Source organism: Eulemur rufifrons, chromosome 7 (genome assembly GCF_041146395.1).
Source record: "Eulemur rufifrons isolate Redbay chromosome 7, OSU_ERuf_1, whole genome shotgun sequence".
Lineage (NCBI taxonomy): Eukaryota > Metazoa > Chordata > Mammalia > Primates > Lemuridae > Eulemur > Eulemur rufifrons.
Window position 1 is genome coordinate 52,450,698 of NC_090989.1, and position 27,676 is coordinate 52,478,373.

At 36.0% G+C, this 27,676-nt stretch overlaps 1 protein-coding gene across 5 annotated transcripts in view; it reads left to right on the top strand.

Annotated features, from left to right (window-relative positions):
- BBX (BBX high mobility group box domain containing) overlaps positions 1 to 27,676 on the top strand; it is a 264,448-nt gene that overhangs the window by 162,618 nt on the left and 74,154 nt on the right. For 4 of the 5 annotated variants that reach the window (XM_069475077.1, XM_069475078.1, XM_069475079.1 and 1 more), the window contains exons 4-7: positions 4,921 to 5,091; positions 10,084 to 10,326; positions 21,342 to 21,537; positions 25,399 to 25,466. In XM_069475077.1, the coding sequence (XP_069331178.1) occupies positions 4,930 to 5,091; positions 10,084 to 10,326; positions 21,342 to 21,537; positions 25,399 to 25,466 (669 nt within the window). In that variant the 5' untranslated portion in view covers positions 4,921 to 4,929. Of the gene's footprint in view, positions 1 to 653; positions 665 to 4,920; positions 5,092 to 10,083; positions 10,327 to 21,341; positions 21,538 to 25,398; positions 25,467 to 27,676 lie in introns of those variants that run through there. The other variant, XM_069475076.1, reaches the window with a different exon arrangement.

The following is a 27,676-nucleotide window of genomic DNA, read 5'->3' on the forward strand; positions in this document are numbered from 1 at the left end:
TTGATAGCAGGGCCCCCTGAGACACTGAAAGCAGGGAGTGGCTTGAAAGCAGCAGAACTTCCCTGGAAGGGTTGAAAGCAGGTGGGTCCAATTTGTTTGGAACTACTGGAGTTGCCACTTTCTACAGTTTTGGGGGAGCTGGTTTTTCCTCTGTAGACTCTGGAGAAAGCCGTTAAGCTTTGCAGTCTTAGTTGGACCTAGGAGAGACCTTACCTGTGGTTAGAGTATATGGTTGTCTAACTGCACCTTCTGCTATTTATTTCATTGGGTCTGAATTTCCATGACTAAGATTTGAATGGGGTTTTACTGGACATTTAGGAAACAGTTTAGACTCTGAAATATCACTGTGACACAGAGTTAAATTCACACTAATGTTCTAAGGACTGAAGTGTACAGATTGCTTAATTTGTCAGGCAAGACAAAGACTATGAGAACCTTATTCACAAACAGGGCCAAGGCACTGTTTCTGACTGTAATATCACTCAAAGGAAAGGAAACTCTTCATCTTTTTTTTTTCAGTTTCTGAGGCTGCAGATTATATCATCCGGGAAGTACATGGACCACTGTTAAATGGGAAGCATCTGTGCTCTCTCTTGAACAGCATATTAGGCTGAGTTTAAGTGAGCAGAACCTACCTGTTAAACCCACGCTCCCTCAAAAGCTTGTGAGTAAAGGGGCAGTTTACCAGCATTGAGTGAGAACCATCTAGGCACTGTGCTGGGTATTATATGTGTGTTCTCACAGTAGAGTTTTAACGTGAGGAAAGATCATCACAATAACTTTCCAACTAGTTGTTAAGTGTTAGAGGCAGGATTCTAAATGAGATCTGTCAGACACCAATGTCTTTTTTTTTCTTTTATTAAATATGGTGTTTGCTTTGTACTGTTTTCTTCTACAATCTTTCTTTAAACTTCTCATGGAGTTTGATCTCAATAAAGGTCATCATGAATGGGCTTGCTACATTTGAAGAATACAGTTAGATGAAGTTTTTCCTAATTTATCAAGTTGATTTACATTGAATTCAGTACAATGAATGTCTGTTTAGGGTCATAGAAAGGGGGCACACTTGGGTTGCTTTGTTTTTACAAGATAAATGAATATTCAGTATTTTGGATAGGCACCTTCATGTCCTCCTTTGACAGTCTCAGCAGCCTGACTTGATGATATTAAGTCTTTCAAGCACAGTCCATTGATAGTTAAATAACCTGATTTCAATTATTCTGAGTTGCAATGCAGAATGGAAGAATGACCCCTTTTGAATAAAGCCCGCCAATTGCTTCATTTACTGTGTATAGATTGTTAGCTTAATTTGCTCTTGTTCAAGAACAAGAAGCAAAATTTTAAAATGTGTGGGGGTTTTAGTGGCAAAATAATTACAAGATTGGTCCTCTATCACTGTCAAAAATTAACAATTTTTCCTCCTCTTTGTTGAAGTAAGATGACTGGTAACACTGTCTCAAAATTATGCTTTCTTTGCCCTTGTCTTTCTCACTTTGTTTTATCTTTTTTTCATTCTTCTCTCCTGCTTTCTCACACTTCTGAATGATAATCAGGACCGTCGTTTCCCTTCACTGTTTTTCCTCCTTTTAATAGTTTGAAAATAGATCTATAGGGAATTAAATAATTATATAACTACAAATTATTAGTGTCCAGTTTATAGCTTGAGGTCTTTCATAGTTATTAGATCAGTTACAGTATAGTTTTCTGGATTATTTCATCTGAAGTATGCCATGTCTAATTCACTTATATATTCCTCTTTGTTTATGCTAAAAATATACCTATTTGTTCCAGGCCGTGTGCTAGGGGTTGCCAACCTTATTTTTCCCCAAGCCTAGGTAGCTGGTGGTTTCACGCAACACATGCCACCTTTGTCTGCGAACCAGACTTATAAACAGTTTTCAGCCCCCTTTTTTTCCCCACTCAGGAAAGAATATCTGAATTCAGGTAAATGAGAGAGATGGTGGTTAATTTTGAAGCCACCGTAGTATATAAAAATAGTGAATCATCACCACAGTTTGGCACAGGAGTTTGTATGGTTGCTTGTGGCAGCCCTCACAATTAACTGATCTCAATGTTGTGGTGTGCCAGGATCCTTCCGAGCGTATCATGATAAAGTCTTGCACCATCAAGAAAAAGCAGTGGAGGCAGGATGCACCCAAATAGTTATAATTCAAGGGAAAATGCAGTGTATATCTAGCAATAACAGAGTCTTTCTAGTGCATTTCTGGGTAGGAAGAGATTAATTTGTGAAGTATCAGAAAAGACAAACATTGTATCCACAGTGGCATGTGAACTACATGGAAAGAATTAGGGAAAATAAATGTGATTATTTTGAACCCAAAAGTCACATATACTGCCCATTAATTTGATTCTTGAGATTCTGTGTTCTCTTTGAATATTGAAATTTTGCATGTATACACAAAGGTGTACATGTGCGCACACACATATATACATGTTCATGCAAAATTAAGTCTCGCGGCCAAAGATACATTTTTCTCCAGGCACTGGCAATTACTTTACCCTCTCCAGTTGATAGAAGCTGGTTGGCTTACAGGTTTCCCGTTGATTTATTTTACTATTTAAAAAAATGTGTTATCTCTTGAAGTATTGGGCCCCGAGTATGGGTTTAATTACTATTCAAGTATCTCATCCTGAAGTGATTTATAAGCCACAACAGTGTTTTCTGTTCTCTTTGTATAGCATTGGTATTTTTGGAAATCAGGTTGCCTGTGCCAAGTTTTATTTGTAGATAGAATGGGAATCGTTAAATGGTCTATCAATTCACAGGAAATCTTTGTTCCTTTATTAAGAGCACACCAGATAACTAATTCCATTTAGTTTTCAATAATTTCTTGTACTCCTGAGGCAGCCACAGGAGTCATGTAATTGCTTCAGATACTCAACATGAGTTTCTTGCAAGAAAGCCACAGAAACATATTTTTCTTTTCCTTTTTGGGAGGGGGGTTTAGTAGTGGGCCGGACGTAGCTTTTAATAAATTAATGAGGATTTTTATCAAAATGAAGATTTTTTTTAAGAAAGTTATTTCATTAAAATGAGGATTTTTATTACAGCACAAGAAATAATATATCAGTGGTGGACTGATTGAGTAAATTGTGGTACATTCATATTTTGGAACATTATATAATTTTAAAATGAGAACAATCAAGCTTCATTGACCCAGAGAGAAGAGCATAATATATACAACTTAAAATTTTTAAATGGCTATGTTTACTGATATATTTGTATATTTAAAAAAGGTATAGAATGACGTAGTCTCTAAGGGCATCGAAATTGGTCAAAGGATAGGCAAGCAGTTGGAGGGAGATGATTATTAACAGAGAGAATTCAGAAATAGATTCGCATACATGTGATAATTTAGTGTGGGATGAAAGTGTCATTCCAAAGGAATGGTGAAAAGCTGCATTATTAATAAATGGTTTGGTACAGTTGGCTAGCTATTTGGGGGGGGAAAGAATAAACTAGATTCTTACCTCCTTTTATCAAAATGAATTCCAGATTGATCAAATATTTAAATGTTTAAGGTGAAGTCATGCAAGTTCTAGGAAAAAACGTTAGTGAATATTTTTTGGTTTTGAAGTGAGGAAAACGTAAGCATTACCCCAAATCAGAAATAATTAAGAAAGACATATAAGTTTACCTACACCATATTTTCTCAAAGACTTGAAAACTAGGTAAATCTTGATTCTAATGTTCATTGACCCCAGTTTCAGTTTTAATATGGCTTTAAAAGTTTAATGGTATCACATTGAAGGCATTGGACCGATGTATACTGAGCAAAAAGGCCACTATCTGGTGATTTCAGCAACTGCATTTGTATTTGTAATTGTCAGCATTCATGCACCATTTAAATCGATGGCATTTAACTGTATTGTTCTTGTAAATGTGTATGTGTAAACAGTAATTTGTATATTAATATTACTTGGAATGAATGAATAAGAAATAACAAATCAAAAAATAATGTGAGAAAGTGTGGAAGAAACTGATATGTAGTTACCTCTGGACAATGGGGCCGAGCATGATGGAGAGGGCAAGCCTCATTTTATGCTATTTTCACCTATATAATATGAATATGTGTTGCTTTGGGGCTTTCTAAAAGATTTTGTCACATTCATAGCCTGGTTATTTCTTACCTGTTTTACCCAATTACCCATTTAAAAAAAAATAAAGCCCAGGGAGCAAAACTGTTTTGCCACATTGCCGTGCACATATAATGGAGAGACATGAAGGTATTTTTGCTTTGTTTTATCACAGATGGACACGGGGTGCTCAGCCTGCTAAATGACCTGCAGTGTGTTTGTGTAGTGGGTTCTTGGAGGTGGCACACAGAGAGGTTTTGACAAATGTGTGTCATCTTATGAAATAGTTTTATTTCAAATCTAAAACATTTGATTCTTACAAATCACTCATTTTATAATATTACAAGCACAGATTTATCATGCTATAGAAGGCAAAACTCCTGTAAATTGTTACAGTACAATAGAGCTATCAGAGAACGAGTGGAGGGCGACCTCTGTGAGCGCTTGTGCTCCCTTGGGGGCGTCCTCCAGGATCCTCTCTTGGGTAGCTGAGAAACGCTGCCCTGAGTAAATATGGACAGGTGAAGGCAATGGTGATCATCCTAAAGCTTATTTGGCTTTTTAGTTCTGAAGTTATGGAGTGGAAGGAAGTAGATTCCACAAAAGGCAAATTCTATTAGCTCAATTTCGCCCACTGAAATGAATGTTTGATTATGTACTTAGGATTCTCACTGAGTCCAGCAAATGTCTGAGCTGGTAGATAACTTAGTCATCACAATTATAATCCAATTAAGGCTAAGTGAGCTAAATAAACTAATTTTAATCAAATTTACTTTGATCTCGCTTCTCCCCTTGCCCCCCCCCCCCCCCCCCCCACTGCAGGTCACAGTAATGAAAGGCAGTAATAGAAATAAAGATCATTCAGCAGAAGGAGAAGGGGCTGGAAAGCGACCGAAACGAAAGTGTCTTCAGTGGCATCCATTGCTAGCAAAGAAACTTCTTGACTTTTCAGAGGAGGAGGAAGAGGAAGACGAAGAGGAGGATATTGATAAAGTAGGTCCTGCATTTACTATGGAAGTCTCAAGTTTATTTGAGCACTCGTAATATTCTGTAATAGAAACTACAGTGAACATGAATGGTACTATGAAAGATGTGTTTCTAAAAGTCTATATAACTTGAATCCTATTTAACTACCTTACCTTTTTATTCTAATTATTGGTTGCTCTTAAAGTAACCTCCTAATAGTTTAGACTAAAACAGATCCTTCTAAAACAGTATTTCTATCACTTAACTAATGATTTGTAGGTAATATTCAAATGCAGTGAGATGGAGATATTCATAAAAGTGTATATATTCACCCAGCACCCATCCTGTGGCTCCTCTGGCCTCTGTCTTCACTTCCGGTCTTTCCCTGCCACCATCAGCAGTCTCAGCTGCTCTCTTGGCCTTCATGGCATCTGGCTGTACTCACCGTACCAAGCCCCTGTGGTGCCTCAGTCCTTCAATCATGGCCTCATGCCTGAGAAACCGGCTCTTGTTTAGAAAGTCACACAACCATGCAGGTGACTATAGGAAGTCACACATTCCTCCAGGTCTTGGCCCATCTGGCTCGTCCTCCCATCATTCAGCTCTCAGCACAAGATCTGCCTCCCCAGAGAGATGGGACCTCATCATCTCCAAGTATCCCTCCCACCCAACTCATTCCAAGTCGGAGGAGTTCCTTCATAGTACTTACTGCTCTTTGCCATGTGTTTAGCTGTGTACTTTTGATGTCTGTCTTCTCAGGGCAGAACAGAAGCTCAATAAGAGCAGAGACCTTGCCTCTCTTGTCCTCTCCTCTTTCCCCGGAACCGAGAATAGTGCCTTGCACATAGTAGATATTGGATGGATATACGCTGAATGGAAGAATAAATGAGTATATATTTTGTGTCACAACAAATTTTATAAACATGTTTTTTAATATTTTTGAGGCCTTCAACATTCATTCGGTCTCTTTTTCTTGGCTTTCAGCAGGAATTATAGACATTTTTGCCTGTTTCTCAAACATCATCTCTGGATACCTTCCGAGGTTATTCTCATTGGTGACCTTTACTTCTCTTTCACAGAGCACATGGGGGCCACAGGCAGTGACCCTTTCAGCTTTCTCCACACCCCTGTGCACTTGTCTCTCTCCTCTTTCCTTCCGCCTTTCCTGTTTCAGAGAAAGACATTCCTATTCAAAGAAATTGCCAAGTTTATACTTAATTTGGTTTTTCTGACACATTTGCACCTATTACTGATCACTTGGTCATTGAAGCCGGCTCCTGTTTCCGTGAGGGCACTCTCTCCTATTTGTATTTCTTCCTTCCTAGGAGGAAGCACCTCCATTATTCTCCTCTCAGGTGTTGATGTTCTCTGGGCCTCTAATCTTACATTCTGTCTCCCTCCTGAACTCTGGACTCATAGTCCTGACTATTTACTTGACATGTCCACTTAGATATCAACTAGGAATCTCAGTTTGAATGTGTTCAGAACTAAGCTTTTGCTTTTCTTCTCCAAACCTTCTTCATCTTTCCTTTCTCAGTAAATGGCAACTGCATCATTCCAGTTTGTCAGGCCTGAAACCTTGTAGTTCATACTTACCTGCTTAATTTTGCTCTAGCTTCACATAAATCAATCAGCAAATCCTCTCAGCTATCCCTTCAAAATGTGTTCTCATTGTGACCCCTTCTTAACACTTCCCTACTGCTCTATCACCTTGATCCAAGCCACCACCATTTCTAGTGCAGATTATTGAATTTACCTCTCTCTCTCTCCTTGCCTCTGCTCTTGCCCTCCTACAGTCTGTTCTCAACAAAGCAGCCAGAGGGATCTTTTCAAAATGTAAGCCCGATTGTGCTGCTCCTCTGTTTCATGAAGTCAAGGACTTTGTGTGCTCACTGCTCTATCTGTAGCACCTAGAAGAGTTGCCTGGCTCATAGCAGGTGCCCAGTAAACATTTATTGAGTGAAAGATTAAAGTCCTTGAATTCTCTTCTCTTTTCACTCTATGTTCGGTGATCTTCAATGTTTGGTGATCTTATCCACACCCTTAGTCTTACCACCTTCTGTATATTGGCACCTCGGAGTGTTATCCCACAGACTTCAGTACCCAAATGGCATACCCCTAACCACTTCAAATTCAGCCTGCCCAGCACTGATCTTTCTGCTCCCCACCAGACCTAGTTTCTCTCATTTGACAAACAGTATGCTCTGTTGTATATGAAGAAACTTTGCCACCCAAGCTAGAATCTCTCTTCGTTTTCAACCTTCAGATCCAGTTAGATACTAACCACTCTTGGTTCTACCTCATAAATATTGTCTCTGTTCTCACTTTTCCATTCCCATTACTGCTGCCTGGATTTCAGCCCTGTCCCTTTTTTTGCCTGGACAGCTGAAATAAAATTTTAACTGGATTCTCTAGTTTTGGTTGCTTCTAGTTTTACTCTTAACATCTGTGCTCTACACAGTTAACAGGAATTATCTCTTTAAAACTCAATTGTGGCAATATCTTTCCTTGCTTACAACCACTATGGCTCTCCATTGCATCCAGCTGAGGGTACTAGTGTTGATTTCTTACCAAGTATTAATGGGCCCTCGGTGAAAGAAAAATATGTACAGAGAGAGTTCTTTTTTTTTAAATTTATTCATGTGTTTATATATTTTCTTTTTGATTAATTAATTTAGTGAAGCAATTATAACATTAGTAGTTAAAAATTTTTTTTAACATCCATGCTTGGCAAAATAAAAAGTTGACAATCTATGTCAAAACAGACATTTTTGATTGGTCCATACAGTCCAAAACCACTGGTCTGCAAATTAAATGCATGCTTTTTAACATGACGGAACACATTCTTCCTGAAGTGGCCCATACCTTCTCCTATAACCTTATTTTCCAGAACCCTGTTCTCATCTTTTATATACCAGTGCTATTGAACTGCACATTGATGTTCCAATAAACCATCAAGCCTTAATCCCTATTAGTTCCCATGTCTCTTCATTGACCACCTGACACATTCTCTTTCATCTTTCAAAATTTAGCTCAAACAACACCTTTTCTAGGGAGACCTTCTTGTGTTTCTACCTATCCACCACTGCTTCATTATCTTGCTGGTTCCTTGTTGCAGTCATCACACTGCTTTGTAATTTGTGTTTGTCTTCCTTTCCAAAACAGCGTGGTCCTTTGCCCAGCTTTTAGCTTGAGTTTTGTAGTTTAGTAACTAAATCTAAAGTTAGTCTTTTCTGAAGGGAAAATATAATTACTTCCTTAACTTAATACATTTTTTATTTCTAATTTTTCCTTAGCTTCGTAGTTTCAGAATGGTAAATAAATATCCCTTGAAAAGGCAAATGACTGTTAATGATTGTATATAATAAGAAAGATAAATATGTAACCTTCACATCCAATAGTAATCCCTAATATATTTGCAAATTAGATAGCTATGACTTCAAGATTTTTCTGTACTAATTGTGTTTGAAGATACTTGATGGCTAATTGCATTTGTAATACTTAAAAGATTTTTTTAAAAATACCAATTGGATTAAGCAATGATTTGTCCTAGATTATTTGCCTGTTACAGTTGCCCAACAAACGTTATATAAAAGAACATGGTTGCCTTATAGTTGTGGTTCTCAAAGTGTCATCCTCAGAGAAGTAGCATCAGCATCACCTGGGAGGTTATTAGAAATACAAATTCTCAGGACCCACTTCAGACCTACAGAATCAGAAACTTTGGAAGTGGATCCTGCCAATCTGTGTTTTAACAGTACCTCCAGGGATTCTAACGCACACTCAAGTTTAAGAATTACTGCCCTACTGCATGATGCAGACCAATGACTACAGGTTGAGTATCCCTAATCCGAAATTCCCGAATCAGAAACACTTCCAGTCCCAAATATTTCAGATCAGGCATATTCAACCTATAACTTGGTCCTTCTTGATTTTAACTGTGAAACAAGAAATTAAGGTAATGGTCTTAGTAAATATTCTGGACTTCTGTTCAAAGTTGCATTGTTTCCAAGAAAAACCATAGAATCATATTTTCACCTTAAAAGATATTTTATAATCCTAATATGTTCTGAGATTCTGTAATCAGAGATGGGCTTTAAGAAATTTAATCTGGCAGCCATATACAGAAAGTATTGTGAATATTAAAAGCAAAAGACTAGGATGTAGGCCAAAATGGTACAAGGGCAGTAAGAATAAGAATTACACAGACAAAATGGACAAATTCAGAGTTTTGTAGAAGTCCTTAAAGACCTTGAGCAATGATTGAATGAAATGTTTAGGAAAAGGGAGGATTCAAAATTGATTTTGAAGATCTAAGCCTAGGGGAATTTATTCCTATCACCGTAGCATTTCATAAATAAGAAAGGTTGATATTTACAAGCTTGAAGATTTACTGTGTAGTTCTTCTTTCAAATAACATTTTAAATGTCTATTTGATTTTTTACAGTAGGAAGCTCCACTTGTGATGTATGCAAAAACACTCAGTAGTTTTTTATTATTTACTTTCATACCAAACATTCTTATATCATTATTATAGAAAAGTGGAGAAGAACACAGTTAACATTCATATTTTATGTGGATATTGTTAATCTTGAGACCGATAAACCACAGAATGGGTTTATTAATTATTCAGTAATTAGTTAAGTACTAATATACCAGACATATTGAGCTAGGTGCTATGGTTGTAAAGGTAAATAGGAGAGCTTTTGTCCTCAAAGAGCTCACTGTTTAGTAAGAAAGAAAGAAAATGTGAGCAATTATTCAATTATTATACAATGTAATATATACTGTAATAGAGACATGCACAGGTTGCTATAGAAACTAAGCAGAAGGATACATCATAAGTTAGTTACCAACCATGAACAGTGGTTGATGATTTTAAAAAATCATATTTTTCCAATTTGTAAGTTGTTTAAATGGAGCTAAGAAAAAATACAATTTGCAAACCAAGACTAATTGTTAAATCAAACTTGTCCAAGATACGTTAAACGTCTGGCTTTGTTTTGGTTGGTAAAATAGGTTCAACTCCTTGGGGCCGATGGCCTAGAGCAAGATGTTGGTGAGACTGAAGATGATGAATCACCAGAACAGCGAGCCCGGAGACCAATGAATGCATTTCTTTTATTTTGCAAACGCCATCGCTCCCTTGTACGTCAGGAACACCCCAGGCTTGATAACCGAGGTGCTACCAAGATACTAGCTGATTGGTGGGCTGTTCTCGATCCAAAGGAAAAGCAGAAATACACAGACATGGCCAAGGAGGTAGGTTGCAACAACAAGGTGTTATGGTGACTAAGAACAACCAGTCCTGAAACTCCCAGTCAGCAAATATGGAGCAACTATTGAAGGTCTAGCAATGAGAAGATGAATTATTAATCAGGCGTTAAGTGAAAACATAAGAGCTTTCTTTGTTCTTGTTCCCACATTCGAAGTCTACCTTGGAAATGCTGGTGGAGGAGATACCCAAAGCAATTTATTAAAGAAGTTTTTCCTCATTGTCTATACTCTACTGATTGATAATATAAGGAATTGATTTATTATGAACAGTTTATTTTGAGTGGTTTATTTATTTTTCCTTTTAAGTTTTTCTAGGAACTCAGCTTTTGTTGTAGAGGATGCCCACAGTAAAGATGACAGTCTTCTTAGGTTACTCTACTTGTCTTATGGAAAGAGTCTTGATCTACTTCTGATGCTTTGTGACCGTATATATGAGTCAATCTCTGGGTCTTAGCTTCTTTTTTTGTTTTTTGAATGTTATTAGAATGAGGAAGTTGGACAAAGATTTGTATCCCTTCCAGCTCTAACATTCTTTGATTTTTATAATAAACACAATTATCAAGAGAATTGCTTTGACTTGTTGTTCTATAGGTCATTCTGCATGAATATTTAAAACCAATAAATGAATGAATGGCAGTTGAACAGGATGTACTTGTGATGTGTGCATATATGTAAACAATGTAAGCTTTAGTTGGTGGGAAGTATTTCCATGCAGAAATGCTAGTCAGACAGGTGGCACATTCATTAATCAATTCCAGAATGATTACTAAATTTCTTAGCAGTTACTAAATTTCTTCAAAAATTGTACACTGGTTCTAAATGAATCTGGAATTAATGTGAGATCATTGTACATTTAAATATATTGTGAATGGATTTAGCCCCCAAGAAAGGAATAAGCAAAGCAATATTATTGTGGTTAAACTTGAAAGGAATAATTCTAACATTATTTTCTCCATGTTGCAACTTGCAAAAAAGTCTTGATTCATGAAAACCCCTGCCAACCAAACATTTGGTTAAGTTTTGTGGAAAAATGAACCAGCAGGGAACAAAATAATAGAGTTTCAAGACATTTTATTAGACATCTCAGTATGTGAAAAAATAATACTTTCAATTGCTGTGCCTTTATTAAGTTGTTTAGTAAGCTAACATACAACATAAAAATTTTTTATGAAATGTTCAGGCAAATTTGAATCTAGAGTAAGTGATTAGCATAGTTGCTATGTAATTAATGATCACACAAGGCCTTAGGAAGTGACTATTGTTAAAGACAGGATTTTAACTATGTAGGGCATCTGGAAAGTTTAAAATCAATTGCAGTAACCTACTGAATTTTAAATATTTCAACAGATTTCCACTAGCATAATAGTAATTAACAGTAAAACTTTCCCATTAAATAGCCTTATATCCTTTCATAGTCATGCTTATTTGGTAAAATAAACAATTATTTGAAACCTCATAGGGAACTGCATAAGCTTCCTATAATTAAACACTTTAGTTTGGTTTTGGATTGCTGTTTTTGGGTAACATGCAGCCTTTCCCCAGTATATTGTTTACCTTTCTTAAGTACTACTAATTTACAAACCCAATAGGTGGCCACTTTTAAGATGAGGAAGTATTATTTTCATAATGAAAATCCCTTGCTAATTACTTAATTAGGTTCACAATATTTGCCGTTGTGATGCTAAAATGAAACCTGTTATGATGGCCCTCTGCAATCTGCTAAAAGTGAAGACCATAACTCCCATATTCCACATTGTGACTTGCCTTGTTTATAGTTGCTCTTGTGAAATGTTGCCTCATTTCTACTGAAAAGCATAGAAGATTCAGCTACTTTCAAAATTATTACACAATTGGTCTCTAGTCATAAGTGATTCTTTCTTATTTCAGATTATTTACTAAATAGTTTTGAAATTACATTAAAGTGCATGTAATTATGCTGGTGCTTTTTGTGTTAATATTTTGCAACCTTAATTGGAATGTTAGTTCAGTCAACAAATACTGAACTAACATTAAGTGGCTTCAATGTACCAGATTTTATGGTGGTTGCTACTGATAGATACAAGGCGGTGATAAATACAGTCTCTGTTACTCAAGGGGACCCTCCGCATACACACACAATCATAATTATTTTATTTATTTTTTTTTTTGGAGACAGAGTCTCGCTCTGTTGCCCGGGCTAGAGTGAGTGCCGTGGCGTCAGCCTAGCTCACAGCAACCTCAAACTCCTGGGCTTAAGCGATCCTACTGCCTCAGCCTCCCCAGTAGCTGGGACTACAGGCATGCGCCACCATGCCCGGCTAATTTTTTCTATATATATTTTTAGTTGGCCAGATAATTTCTTTCTATTTTTAGTAGAGACAGGGTCTCGCTCTTGCTCAGGCTGGTCTCGAACTCCTGAGCTCCAGCGATCCGCCCGCCTCGGCCTCCCAGAGTGCTAGGATTACAGGCGTGAGCCACCGCGCCCGGCCCATAATTATTTTTAAAACTCTGTTTTAGATGTTTAACCTTTTAATTTTAAACCTCAAATTTTAAATCTTCTCTGTTAGGCATAAAACATCATCTGTGTGAATGTGAACACTTGCATGACATTTGCCAATATCTGGCTTGCCATTATCAGTTGAATGAGAAATAATTTTTTCCTTTTTCTTTTTGTTTTTTAAAAGAAGCATATTTTAAAAACAGGAATGAGTAATAATCCAACTTTGGAAAGATTCTTTTGTTTACCTATTAATGAAAATTTCCTCTTACCCTTCCCTTGCACCTGATTATCTTATATTAGTGCATCTGGTAAGACAAAGCACCTGTTTTAGAATTTGTTTTCTGTTTCTTGAATTATTGCCCAGTACTAATTTGCATTGTTGGAAGAAAAATGGTTGAATGAGGGTTTTGTGTTCTCTGATGAACCTTATTAGAGCACTAATTGGTTGTAAGTAATTTAAAAAATGCTATCCTAAAAGGTATAACCTGGGTTGCTTTCTTAAATTCAGCAGTGTGCTTGATGGTGCAATGTTGTGGATATTCACAGATTCTAATTTTTGAATGTGTGACTGCCTGTTAGGAGGCACAGAAGAAATTATACCTTTCCTTTTAACATCTTTATGTATGTACTCTTGTAAAAATAGGAATACAGATCTCTGCATTTTTGCCTAGGATACTGCTGGGACCTTCCATTTGTCATTTAAACTAATGGTCATAATTAATGACCTGACAATAAATTTAGGGGATCCCACATCTTGACCTTCACCTAGAGAAGAGTTAGTACAAAGAAGAGGAAAGAATCTGGAAAGCTAAGACAATTTGAATGGCCTTTATCATACTCCCCTCTTTTTGTAGAAGCAGAGGCATGAGGCAGAATTCATGCATTTATTGATTCATTGGTTCATTCCGTCCTTGGTGTTCTAAGTAAAGCACAAACATGTAAAGTCAGTTATGATTATCTCCATTCTTCAGAGCAGGAATCTAAGGCTCTGAGGACTAAGTATCTTGACCAGTCATACATTTAGTGGATGGTTTGCCTCTAGTGCCCTTTTAATATCTCTCTATCCTACCCACTTTAGAAACTTAAGAGATAAATAGATTTAGGTAAGTATGACAAGAATAGTAATAAATCATGAGTCTTATGGGAGGAATCTGCTTGTGTTGGGGAGGAAGGTAGATTGGGGTAGATCAAGAAAGGCTTTATAAAGTAGGTAGAATTTGGCTTGGGCTTTGGAATAGGATTTGAAGAGAAGAAAAAGGATAAGAGTAGATGTGAGAAAGTGAAATCAATTTCAGGAACCAGAAAGTTTACCTGGAGCCTAGGTAGGGGAACAAGAAGAAATGGTGTCGTAGAGGTAAATAGGCAAAAATCATGAGAGACCAGGCTGAAAAGTTTGGAGTTCAGCTGTATGCCAGTAAGACAGCTGTGGAACTACATGCAATAAAAATGCAGCTTGAAAGTAAACTATACTAGCCCTTTGTATAATAAATGTTGATACCTACTATTGTCAATATTCTAAGGAAAATTATCATCACCACAAAACTCCATGGGGTTTTATTTAGTTCTTCCTTCATAGTTCATCAAAACAAAATTAATCTATTTTTTATTATTTACTTGCAACTGGGATAATTTTTGTAAAGACCATTCATTCCCTGTTTTGATTTCATCAAAAATGGACTCCTTTCCAAAGAAGACACACTCATTTTCTGATGTATCATAATCTGGAAAATTTTCTTTAACTGTTATGCGTCATATTTAATAGACCGAATTTGTATTCTTGCAAGCATGCTGTAGCACTTTGCATACTATTAAAGTGACACCTCATTCATCCAGCATTCCTGAGAAACAGGTCCTACGCCTAAGTGATTTCCACATAGATGAAACTTTTACTGTTATTTTAAAAACTTTTTTATTTTATGCATTTATTCTAGAAACTTTATTTAAAATTTTGTTTGCATACTTACATACTTAAGAACATCTTTTGAAATTTTTTTCAAAACTTAACACATTATTTCCAAACATGAATTATTTTATAAAATCTGTAATTTGGTGAAACTTTTGTGAATAATTGAGTTATATTCAAATTTTTGTCTGTGTACTAAGTGATTCTCAACTATTTTGTTCTTTTGAATTTCCTCTCTTTGCTTTCCCATGAGTTTTTCTTTTGGGTCTACCCAGAAGTTGACATTTCTACAGTTGATATTTCTCTCTTCTATTACTTTTGACTACTACATGGAACTTTTTGAGTAGGGCTCAATTAGAGGCCCCATCACTTTTGGAGGACATAGGTCTTAAAACCAAAGATTTAATCTTTGTGTTTCACAATATTCCTTATCTCTGAAACCTTTGCCATTCCTTTGTTCCAGATATCAGGAGTTTCTTAGTGTATTTCAAAGAAACGTTCAGATGTTTATTTTTGAAATGAAAGTATTTTTTTGGATATTGCTTTATCATGTTGAGGGTTCTTTCATAAACTTTTAACTTATTTAATCCTCATAAAAATCCCACGAGTTAGATATTATTTTCCAAAAGCTAAAGATGAGGACACTGAGGGCCCAGCAAAGTTTAGTGATTTATCCAGGGAAGCAAAGTTAATAGTACTGTAGTCGAGCTGGGATCCTCGTACTTGACCTCCCTGCTCAGACCTTTCTGAATTTCCACGTCTGTAAAACAGTAAAGATGTCTGCCCTCGCAGGACTGGCGTAAGATGCAAATAAAATATATGTGCAAGCGTTATATAAAGTTCAATACAGATGTTAGTTTTAGAGTTATTTCTGATAAGTAACTTTGTTTGTTTCATACTTCTCTACCTAAATGATTATTTACTATTTTTACTATGAACTGTTAATACATTGAAGGGCTACTGTAAGAATCAACAAAACTAAATATATCATTTGCCTAATTTGGCAGATACTGTCTAGTGTGATTAAGAGCCTCTAACAAGATGGATGTTCAATTAAATGAACTAACTACTTGATTTAGAAATACTAGTTCATTTGCTAATTATTAAGTAAACACTAGTATTTATTAATAAATATTCAAATAAAATTATAAGGAGTTTATAAAGACCCCATGGCTACTGAGTAATAAATAGCAAATTTAAACTTATTTTGGTATATGATTTCAGATGTTAAATTTTAGATTGATTGAGGAACCCAGCCCTCAGATATTTTGTAAGATGTTACTACAGTCAATCTTGATTACTTTGGAATTTATGATTATTCAGAGAGCCATGGGTAAAAGTAAACTTTTGCACCATTTGAAAAATTTGTAAATTCACGCTTTAAACTATTTTGTAAGGAGAAAAGTTCAAGCGTTTAAGGAAATTATTAAACCTAAGTGAATATATTTTTTAAAACATAAACATTTTGCAATTCAAATTAATTAACAGGTCAATTTTACTTCTTTTTTACCTTTTAATTTATCTGTAGAAAGGACCTTTCCTAGATAATGTTTTCTCACCAGCTCCCTGTCTACTTTTTTAAAAAGTTGCAAACATATTTTTAAAGAAATTTTTAAATTTTGATTTTTTTTAAATTAGTGCACACTGATTAAACTGACTTTTCCCCTAATTACCTAAATTTGGAGGTAAAATTGTACTTTAAAAAAAATTATATATTAAAACAAACTATGGTTGCCATAATAATCTTGACCCTCAGAGCCAGTTTAAGTAGCCAGTCCCCTGGCTTTCAGTGTTTCCTTTATGACTTTTCCGCAATAGAACAACCAAACAATTCCCTGGTCACATATTGGAATCACTTTTTCAGGTGTATAGTTTCTCTTAGAGTGGCTTAATCATGAAAGTTTGTCAAGTTAATGTATGACTTAAAATGTTTTTGTTGGCTAGGCACGGTGGCTCACGCCTGTAATCCTAGCACTCTGGGAGGCCGAGGAGAGAGGATCGTTTGAGCTCAGGAGTTTGAGACCAGCCTGAGCAAGAGCAAGACCCCGTCTCTACTGAAAAATAGAGAGAAATTAACTAGACAACTAAAAATATATAGAAAAAATTAGCCAGGCATGGTGGTGCATGCCTGTAGTCCCAGCTACTTGGGAGGCAGAGGCAGAAGGATTGCTTGAGCCCAGGAGTTTGAGGTTGCTGTGAGCTAGGCTGACACCATGGCACTCTAGCCAGGGTGATAGAGCGGGACTCTGCCTCAAAAAAAAGAAAATGTTTTTGTTTAGTCAAAACAGTAAACTTAATTCACTGTTCTGTTAAATAGTCTTTCTTTCTGTTGAAAATAGCTAGTGAGAATAATTCATGTCAGTGCATTGAGTTGTATTATACTAATAATTTTAAAATTTTCATTTAAAAGGAAAAGTCCTCAAACTAAGGAAGTACAGATTAGTGCAACTTCTCAAATATCCTCTTCTCCTCCTGCACCCTTGTATAATGTGATTTCTGCTTGTGGATGGGAAGAGATACAGCTCTCTCAGGGTTTTTCATGTTAGAGGTTCACTTGGCCCCTTATAGAGTATGTGATTGTAAAATAAAATGTGCTATACCCCTGTTTTAATAATCAGACAATTTTCTGTGTAATCTCTTTTTCACCGTTCTGGTAGATTTTATTTCATGATGCTTTTTCATATGTTTGCACCAGAGTCATGTCTTTATTTATGCAGACATTCTCAGGGGCCCTTAATGCTGGATCTCATCAGGATTTCCACTTTTCTTTCACCCTGTTCAGAAGATCTAGACTGTAATAATAGCTAGAAATACTAGTGGGCTTGTAGATAGCACCCTTTCCCGATTAAAACTGCCAAATGGAGAACAGTTAGTTGGTAAGTGTATCTTTCATTAAAATTCAGGTGCTTATTAAGATCCAGTTTCCATTTTTGTAAATGATCTGGAAAAGTATTTATTGTTGAGACTCTTTTTTAAAGATTTAACAGAATATTGTCTTGTTACATCATAATACCTTTGTCAACTATTAAGCAGGCAAAATACTGTGACAAAGGGTGTACATGTGATGCCAATACTGAATAACAATAAAATCAGTAACTGAATTAATGGTTTATTATTCCTGCCTGTGAAACGTAGTGGTTGGGTCTGAGAGAAGAAAGCCAGCATGTTCTGAGTGCCTCAAATAAGTCAGAAACTGTGTCTGTAAAGTAGGTTTCACTTAGGTTATCTAATCGGTTGGAAATTTGCAGAAAGAATTTGGAAGCCTTAAGGTAAATTTTTATTTTAATGGAAGAATTTTGAAAAGCAGAATTTTAGCAAGAATTTAGTTATCTACAAGAGTCTTTCATTGAAATCTTAGGACCAATAGCCTGTTTTAAGTCTTTGGAGGATAAGTGAGCTTCCTCTCCCACCCCCAGCACAAATAGCCTGGCCCTGGATGTCTCCATAGGTGGGGCCTGCCTCTTTGACCCTCTCAATCTGTGATGATGGATTTTGCCCACAAGGTTGACCTGCATGCTAATAGTTTCATTCAGCTACATCACAACAAATGATTAAGCCTTTCTACTGTTGTCTCTTATGCTGAATCAGAGCAAGTGACTGACAAGGTGCCAAGTTCCATGGGACAGATAGACATCCTCACAGCCCGAGGCTCTTCCTGCCTCTGCAGGCTCTTGCTATCACCTGAAGCTCATGCACTGCTTTGTATTCACCTGTGTTTTTATATGCATTTATGGCATCTCCATCTAAGCTTTAAACTCCTTAAGGACGGAAACTATGTGTTATTCTTTCCTCCCACATTCTTAATATACATACGTGATTGAACTGATTAATATTGTCATGATTTGGAACATCTACGTGGAGTTTAAGAATCTACAAGATTAACACTGTGATAAAGTTACAGAGTATTGACCCTCATAACAAATTCTGCTATCATTTTCCATAAAGCCCCACATATTACAGGCATTACTCTTGCCCTCTGTTATTCCACTTATAGGTAGTTTCTCCTTTTACAGACCCATTGCAAAACCATTTTTCATGCCTGAGCCAGGGAAAGCCATGGTCCAGCCTTACAGGCCATGTGTAAAAAGAAATATGTGTAGTTAATTATGGATTGTAAGCAATATGAAGGCAGCAATTCTAATTCCTGGTCTTTTCTATCTCCAGTGTCTAAGAAGAATCTGTCATCTAGTCAGTGCTCACAGAGTATTTGAGATGGGGGTGGGTTGGGGGAATGTATACAAGAGAAAGAGAAATGATTGTGATGTGGTGATTGTAACTGTTTCATGTTGTCTTCAGCACCAGCTCCCTGCTATAAATTAGTTTAAGCTGGCCTTTATTAGTATCATCAGTGCTTTAGAAATAGTTGATAAGCTGGCAATAATTCATTCATAAGGATGCCGGTATTACCATTTCCATCACACTTACTGATTTTCACCAAAGCAAGTTACTAAATGATTCTTTGCAAAGGATGTGACATCTTACTGGGAAAGAGTTTAAATCCAGCAGAACAACATGGGGAAGCGAGGACAGGACACCTAAGAAACAAGAAATCAGAGCTCTGGTGACATCAGTCCAGCATCTTTCACAACTGTAACTGTCTTCTTAAAAATTTTAAACTACCAGATAAAAGGAGATAATTTCATTTCTCATGACAAATATTTTAATCAATTTGTTTGAAAGTCTTTTGTCACTTTATGGAGTGGTGACCTTTGTTCAAATGACTGTTCATCTGACAAACCCAGCCCGTGTGCTCTTACTGGGACACAATAATGATGCATGTGTCTGCTACTTCCATTTGCACCTCACCCTACCATTTGTCACTTTCTACCTCCAGACGGCAGGCAGAGCTATTTGTCTGCCTCAGCTTAATATGTAAATCCCTTGTGCACACGAATGCACTGTGGTAGCGTATCTCTTATATCATCACATTTGATACCTCCAAATATATTCTGCTTTGTGATGGTCAATTCTAGTTTGGCTCTGGCCTTGTATCCCATTTTAATCATTTTTGTGAGAAAAGTAGGACTGTGTCTTATAGTTTTTTATGCTTACCTTCCTTCTATGTGCATCCATGTATCAATGGGCAGATTTATATCTTATAGGTTAAAAAGATTATTCAGAAAATTTGAGGTGAGATAACTTTAGGATAATTCTAGACCATTTTCTGTTAAGATTGCATTATTATATATGTTACAGTTTTCATTTATATGATTTAAAGTGAAATGGTAAGAAAAAGTTTATTTAGATTATATATACTTTCCTCACACCAAGGATAAAGGGACCTTTTCTTCTATCGGGTGAAATTAAAAGCTGTTTGGTGCTTATACTAAATTAGTTAATGTCATACATAAAGTCATCATTTTAAAAGGCAAGTTAATGCAGTAGAAAAAATTGTATTAATTTAATAAAATATCCAGCAGTAATAATATGTAGTAGTTGAAAATACATTTTTATCAGATAGCATAACTTTTGGCAATATATTAATATAATTTATTTATATTAATGTTATATATTATGTATGTAATATATTATTGTATATTATATATATTTCATTTAGTGTTGTTGTCATGAAAGGGGAAAGAGATAGTAGAGTTGGGAGAAAGGGTAACAGGTGAAAGCCACAGAAAAATGAAGAAGCAAAGATGTCAGTGAAGGTTGAAACCTCCAAGTAAGACGTAAAGTTTGTGATGGCTTAGTTGCAACTTAGTTGCAACATGACACATAACGCTCATTCATATATTCAGTCATGTGTGCTCATTACAGAACCCTGGAACATTGACAAGTGTGGTTATACGTATAGATGGAGGGATTGAGGCTGAGAAGGATTAAACACCTAGCTAGAGCAGAGGTGTGATTTTGAATCCAGGTCATCAGACTTTATATCCAGTGCTCTTTCCTTTACATGGTGCTGTGTCTTCAAATAACTAAAAAGTATGTGTCATTTGGCCTACCCTGTTCCCCTTCTCCCACTCTCAATCCAGGCTCCTTTATCCCATATCAAAGCACAGATTTAATTTTTTATCATACTTAACCAAATTAAATTAAGCAGTGGACAGAATCTGGTTGCTGGTCCTGATGGTGACTCACATTTTGTAATATGTACCTGAAGCCTACTTTGAAATAGATGTTGTGCTATGCACCACTGTTTACCATAACCCTAGGCATTTGTGGTATTATTCTCAGTTTATGGAATCTAAGGTTGAGGCCCAGAAAGGTTACATTCTCTATTCTTAGTCACCATAGCCCCAGGTGAAACCTGTTTTTTTCTGTCTCCATAGCCCTAGACTTTTCCCATTACAAACCACTCCATCTCCCCACCAAAGTCAGACAGGTTTTTGCATACTAAAAAAAAAATAAAAATAAAAAATTGAGGATTATTAAGAGATAGAAAAGGCCTCTGTACCTTCATCGCACAAAATGGACTTTCCAGAAGATAACTCCATGTCCTGTCTCTAGGGCCCTGTGCTGAGATTGTCATCCTTCCACAAGGAGAGCCACAGAAGTCACTCTAAGTGTTTTTTTCACTCATTATCTAAATAGGGGCATGGGGTGAAGGCTATTAGAACTTTTTCAATCTATATGTTAATTAAAATCTGCTCTCTATTCTTTTATTTATAGTATAAAGATGCATTTATGAAAGCAAATCCTGGCTACAAATGGTGTCCTACCACAAACAAGCCTGTGAAATCCCCAACACCCACTGTCAATCCACGAAAGAAACTTTGGGCCTTCCCATCTGAATCTTCAAGGGATTTGCCAAGCCCCAAGAAGGCAAAGACTGAAGAAATGCCTCAGCTTAACTTTGCAATGGCTGGTGAGTTGAGACACTGTTTCTTCCCTTTCTTTAAGGACAGGATAACATATTTAGGCAGCATTTTTAACAAATAATACAGAGGGGGGAGCAAAATTTGTGAGCAATATGAAGCAACGGCAAATAAGGGTATATCTTAAAGGACTGGAGCGTGATATACAAAGAATGTACATATAATAAAGAAAGGAGATATAGACCAAGTGGTAGAGTCATTATAGATTTGTGTGAATTCCTGATATTGACAATGGGGAAAAGCGGATAACAGTGTGGAAATTGTCAGGAGCTTAGGCAATTTTATAATGTTAATAAAATAGCTTATACACACATATACACTAGTAAGTTATCCCAGTAAGCACCTTAGTTACCATGGATACTTAAAAACCATAATTATATAGATCATCTGAGTATGTGCAACATTGAGGGCAAGAATATGAGCAACTCCATCACAGAGATGGATCTGACAGCTGTGTCTTAAAGAGCATTCTCATCCTGCCCTCTCCTTTTGTGCCCATTCCTGTATGAGCCAGGCAAATTTAAAATTCCAGATGGTCCCATTTGTTATGGGACCTTTAAAATTCTTTGGGTGGTGAGGAATGCTAAAGCATTTATTACCATGAAATAAAATATTTTTATTCATCCTGCAAATGGCTTTATCTCCCCCGGCTGTTGCAGGGCAGTAGTCAAAAGAGAAATTTGTCAGGAGAAAATTGGGAGATTGGGCAGGGTGGAGGCAGTGAAGTTGCTATTGATCTATAGGGTTCCTATTTTAGTTTTACAAGCAAATTTTCTTCAAAATCAGAGTATTGAACCATTTGCAATATGGGAAGGTTCGGAAAGGAAGTTGAGCAATATTGTGGTGACACTTTTTTTTTAAAAATAGCCAGTAGACTTGATAGGACTTTATAGTTCAGTGTGTGAGTCATCATATAAAAAGTATATTGGCAGTATTCTGGGGAAACAGTCTTCATCTTAGGTGATTGTTATGTGGATGTCTGTGGTGTAATTCTAGGTGAGTTTCCAAGTGATGCTTCTGTATGTCTTAGAAGAAACCAGAACTGTCCTCACTTTAGCTGTCACTTTGTACCATTTTAGCTTCAAACCACTTGTTATTAGTCTTGGTGAGCTTTCTGGAGTTTGAAAGATTGTATCAGTTGGAATATTTTCTAAAACATTTTATTGTCAGAACAAAGAAAGGGTATATAGATGACTACTTTTGATCATCATTTAGCATCCATTGCTTTTTCTGCAGATTCTCAATCCACAGTGTATGCAGGGATTTTTTTATGAGTACAGCATGTTCTTCACAAACCAAATAATAATTGTAGGTAAACTAGAGAAAGCTATGAAGGATGTCTTTTAAAGCACCATTTCTGACACATTATTAATCTGCCTTTTACCTGTAAGTTGAAAATAGAACCAAAACTTAAAGCAAAATATTTACAGATCAGTTTTTTTAAAAAGCAGTATTCTTAAAGCAAAGTCCAGGAAAGAAGGAAAACACCTTCCTTGAATCTATCTCATTATATGATGGCCCGTGTTATATGTTGGAAATCCATGATCAGAATTCTTGTTAAAGCTTATGTATAGTAGATAACATTGGTCTGATATTTCCAGGTATGTCCCCTTTCAACAAGATGAAAGCAAATTAATTTGTCTTTAATTAAAACCTAGCACTTAGGTATCTGAATCTAGGAGGTACTAGGTTTTTAAAAGCCAGATTGTTTTTCTCAGCTTGGAATCTCTTTTGTTTTGTTTTGTTTTGTTTGCTCAGTAATCCTTATCATATGACATTTTGCAATTTTGAATAACCCCAGTGTTGTCAAATATATGGTTTCCAAGAAAAGAAAGCTGTGTGGAATTTAATTGAGTACAAGCTTTGACAGTGAGGGGAAAGCATGCTATTTATGTGAATATATTTTTGATAGTTCTAAATAACATTATATAAGTAAAATTAAATTAATATAAAGGATGTTGGTAATTTCTTGGCCTTTGTTTTAGTATCTATATAGCAAACTCTTGCAAAGTCACATTGGTATATAAATTATCATGTAATTATGTTCCTATTTTACTTTGTAATTTGAACTAACACTTTTTTTTTTTTTTTTTTTTTTTTTCTTTTTTGAGACAGAGTGTCGCTTTGTTGCCCAGGCTAGAGTGAGTGCCATGGCGTCAGCCTAGCTCACAGCAACCTCAAACGCCTGGGCTTAAGCAATCCTACTGCCTCAGCCTCCCGAGTAGCTGGGACTACAGGCATGCGCCACCATGCCCGGCTAATTTTTTTTTCTATATATATTTTAGTTGGCCAGATAATTTCTTTCTATTTTTAGTAGAGACGAGGTCTCGCTCATTGCTCAGGCTGGTCTCGAACTCCTGACCTTGAGCGATCCACCCGCCTCGGCCTCCCAGAGTGCTAGGATTACAGGCGTGAGCCACCGCGCCTGGCCTGAACTAACACATTTTTATCTTTAGAAAGCGATCATCCAGTCCTCCTGATCAACTGAAATGACAGCTGCAAAAGTATTTCTCTCTTAAAGAACCAAACTAAACTTTTACTTTCTGCAAAATTCATTTCCCCCTCCTGATTTTTATTTTTAAATAGATATGAATATCTATTTGACAGCCACAATGGTTCATAAACTTAACATTTAATTAAAGTTGAAATCTTAAAACACCAAAGAGCTTTGCTTCATCAAATCAGCCAGTGTATGTCTGTTTATTTTCTATGTATGTCTTCTTGTGTGGCTGCCTTCTAACACTGAACTATTACTTGATCATTTTGAAACATATTTTTCCCTGTAATAACCTCTTTTTGCAATTTGAAAAAACAATTATATATAAGATGTGGTCAAAGTTGCTTTATGAGTTACCAAGACAGGGAAGTTCTAAGACAGATCGTGTGTAAAGATGTATTAATACTTAAGAGCATACCATTAACCAAAAAAAGAAAAAAACAACTGAATGTCTTTCGGCAATGTTATGACTGATCCTCATTTTCAATTATAGAGATTCTTAAAATTAAATATGCATTAATTGAGGACCTATATGCACTAGGCAAGACACTAAGTTAGAGGCATTTTTGTATATGTTCTTTCATTGCAGTTCTGAATTTTTAATTTATTTAAAATAACCTTAAAGGATATTTATTTAGATATAACCTGGGTCTATCATTTTGCTGTTTATATTTTGTCTTTCTGTTTCTGCTGATTATTGAAAGAATGAAAATAAAGACCTTTTTTTCTATGTTTGGTAACATAAAAAGGATTAATTTTAGGTCTTAAAGGTATTTTGAGCAAGAGCCTGACAACCCCTTAGATTTAAAATGTCAAAAATACATCAGTTAATGTAATTTTGAAAGTTTTAAAGAAAGATTATTTGAACAAAGCCCACAGATTTTGGAGGCCCATTTGGAAAATTTCTCTCTGTTCTCTAGTTCTCTGATAGCCTGGTTCTTTTTATAAATCCTGATTTAACACGGCAGAAATAACAAGTTGAGAATAACAATCTCAAACTTCTTAGAAGACAAACATAAGCACTCTTGTTAAAAAAAATTCCCATCTAAACTCCCCATGCTGTGAGGAAAGAAGCATCACGTTAGGAGATAATTCATGTTATAAACAGCTGTGGTATTGAGGAAAGTGCTACGTTGGATTTGGTGGGACAACGGTGGTATTTACAAGGCTCACAAAAATAATGAGCACTAAGCACGTATATGCCTGGTTATTGTTACATAAAGAGTTTTTAAAGTTTTTCATAAGTTATATGTGGTTCTGTTGAATTTCTGATTGCTATTCTTTATGGGTATTATTTTTGACTCTATTTTACATATTTCATGCTTGTAAGTTGATTTGTTTTTGACTTATTTAGATCCTACTCAAATGGGAGGCCTGAGCATGCTGCTGTTAGCTGGAGAACATGCTCTTGGCACACCAGAGGTAAGCCCGTGCCTCATCCCTCTCCACTCTGTTCACACTGGGGGTTGAGAACGTTTATATTCTGTTCATATTGTTCATTCTGCATTTTCAACAGCTCATGAACAAATTTTATAATTTGTTCTCATTAATATCTGACTGTGCGTCTTGTGCATTGAGGGTAACAGAAGTGGTGTAATAAGCCCTAAAGGGCATGGGTACAGATTTTGAGGTTCTATGAACCTAGGAGTAAAAAGTGCAATGCACAGATAATTGGCGTTTACTATGACTGTGTCATGGGTATGTAAATTGGGTGCTGTAATTCATTTATTCTGTTCAAAACATTTTCTACTTTTGTGTTATTCTCCTTGAGATTTGCTAGTGGAAAGGTGATAGTAAAAAATGTGCAACTGTTGGTCTCTGTAGTACCTGAATAATTCCAAACTCCTGTTTTGAAAATCAGGAAACACGGCATTTCAGAATTGTTTTATTCTTTAAAATGGAAAAGGAAAAGGACCTGGGACCTCATGACCTTGGTTTCATGATCTGGTTATTGGACTGCTTTTGCTACACATTTTTTAGGTGTGATTTTGATGGGCAGGTACTGGCAGTAAACCATGCATGGTTTGCATTTATGGAATTCCTCTATTCTCCAGACCCATTTAACAGAGGCCAGTCGAATTAACCTGCAGGTCATGTTATTTTACCACATTCAGGTTCTTGAGATGGAAATTTTTCAATCCTCAGCCAGAATTGCTGTTTGGGGCAAAATAGCAGTCAGCTCAATTTTATTGCAGATCTATATTTTTTCAAAATTGTTATTATGTCATATAAATTACAGTTGAAGCTTATTCAAACAGTGGTTTTAGTAGACACTGTATAAACTATTTATATCATAAAAGGTTTGTATTCTTTATAGTTTACATTTGGGATCCATAGTTGTTGACTATATGTTGACTTTAACTTAATTATTTTGATTCTATTCAATTCAATGTAACAAAAAATGTGTAACTGGTAGTTATTTACATTGTGCTAATCTTTAGCTGAAAAAAATATATGTGTCACTTTGTGTCTTTGCATACTCATTATTCTGCACGTTTGTACTTCCTAACACAATAATATTGTCAGGCATCATTTCACTTTCTAACATATGGCTGCTACCTAATTGCGAATCAGACTCTCACTTCAGTGTAGAGTATCCCAGGCATGTTCCTAAGGTGAACATTAGAACAGTAATGCACACTTGGCCTTTCAACACAGTATGACTCGTATGATTTCCAAGAATGTATTGCATTGTAAAAGTCAGCATCTTCTTTTCCAGCCCATTAGATTATAATTCCCAGCATCTTTTAGCATTCTTTTAAACTTTCAAGTATAAATGTAAACCAATCAACATCTATAGGACTTGTGGATGCTAGTCAAAGAGAAGGATGCTTTTTCCCCACCTTTGCTCAAAGTTTAGCCTCTTGGGCTCCTCTCAGTGAGAAGTTCTCTTACCCCCTTTTAAGAATGCAGAGTTTTTATACATGCAAGTTAATGCAGTGGTGGACCTTTTATCTCTGATGAAGTGGAAATGTTTTCAGAATTCTCAAGCTAAAAAAACAAAGAAAGCTAAATGACTTAAAGAAGTGAACCCTAATGGGAGAAGGAAATCTATGCTAAGGAGGAAGGTGGCAGCAGTTGGGTCTTCAGGAACCACTTCTAAAAACAACTTTCTTCATATTCCTTACTTCTTACCTCAGAGATATTTAGGTCCTTACTGAAACAAATCTTGAGATATTGAAACAATAAAGCTCTGAAAGTTATATGAAATAATTCGGTCTCTAAATACAATTAGTTTGAGAATTTACTTCATAGATATCAGTTGATTGCATTCAGCACTTGAATTTCTATGCAAAGTCTTACTCCAGATATGTAGATATAATAATAGAACTTTAGGGGCTTATATACATAGGCAGATGAACATAAGACAAATGTAGTAAATATGTTCTTATGTTTTCCTAAGAAAATTAGTAGTATAAAGAGATGAGATAAATACAGAAATTTCATATTTCTGACATTTAGAACAATTACTGTGAGTTCTTTTGATACTGTTAGGTAGGACCAAAGTGACATTTTACAAAAATTCTGTCACAGGAAAGGTCTAATCATAATGGCTTTTTAAAATGCTGTGACAGAACCCTTATTTGAAATAGCATTCTTAAAGTGAGAAGGTTTTCTTTTGTTCATTGATC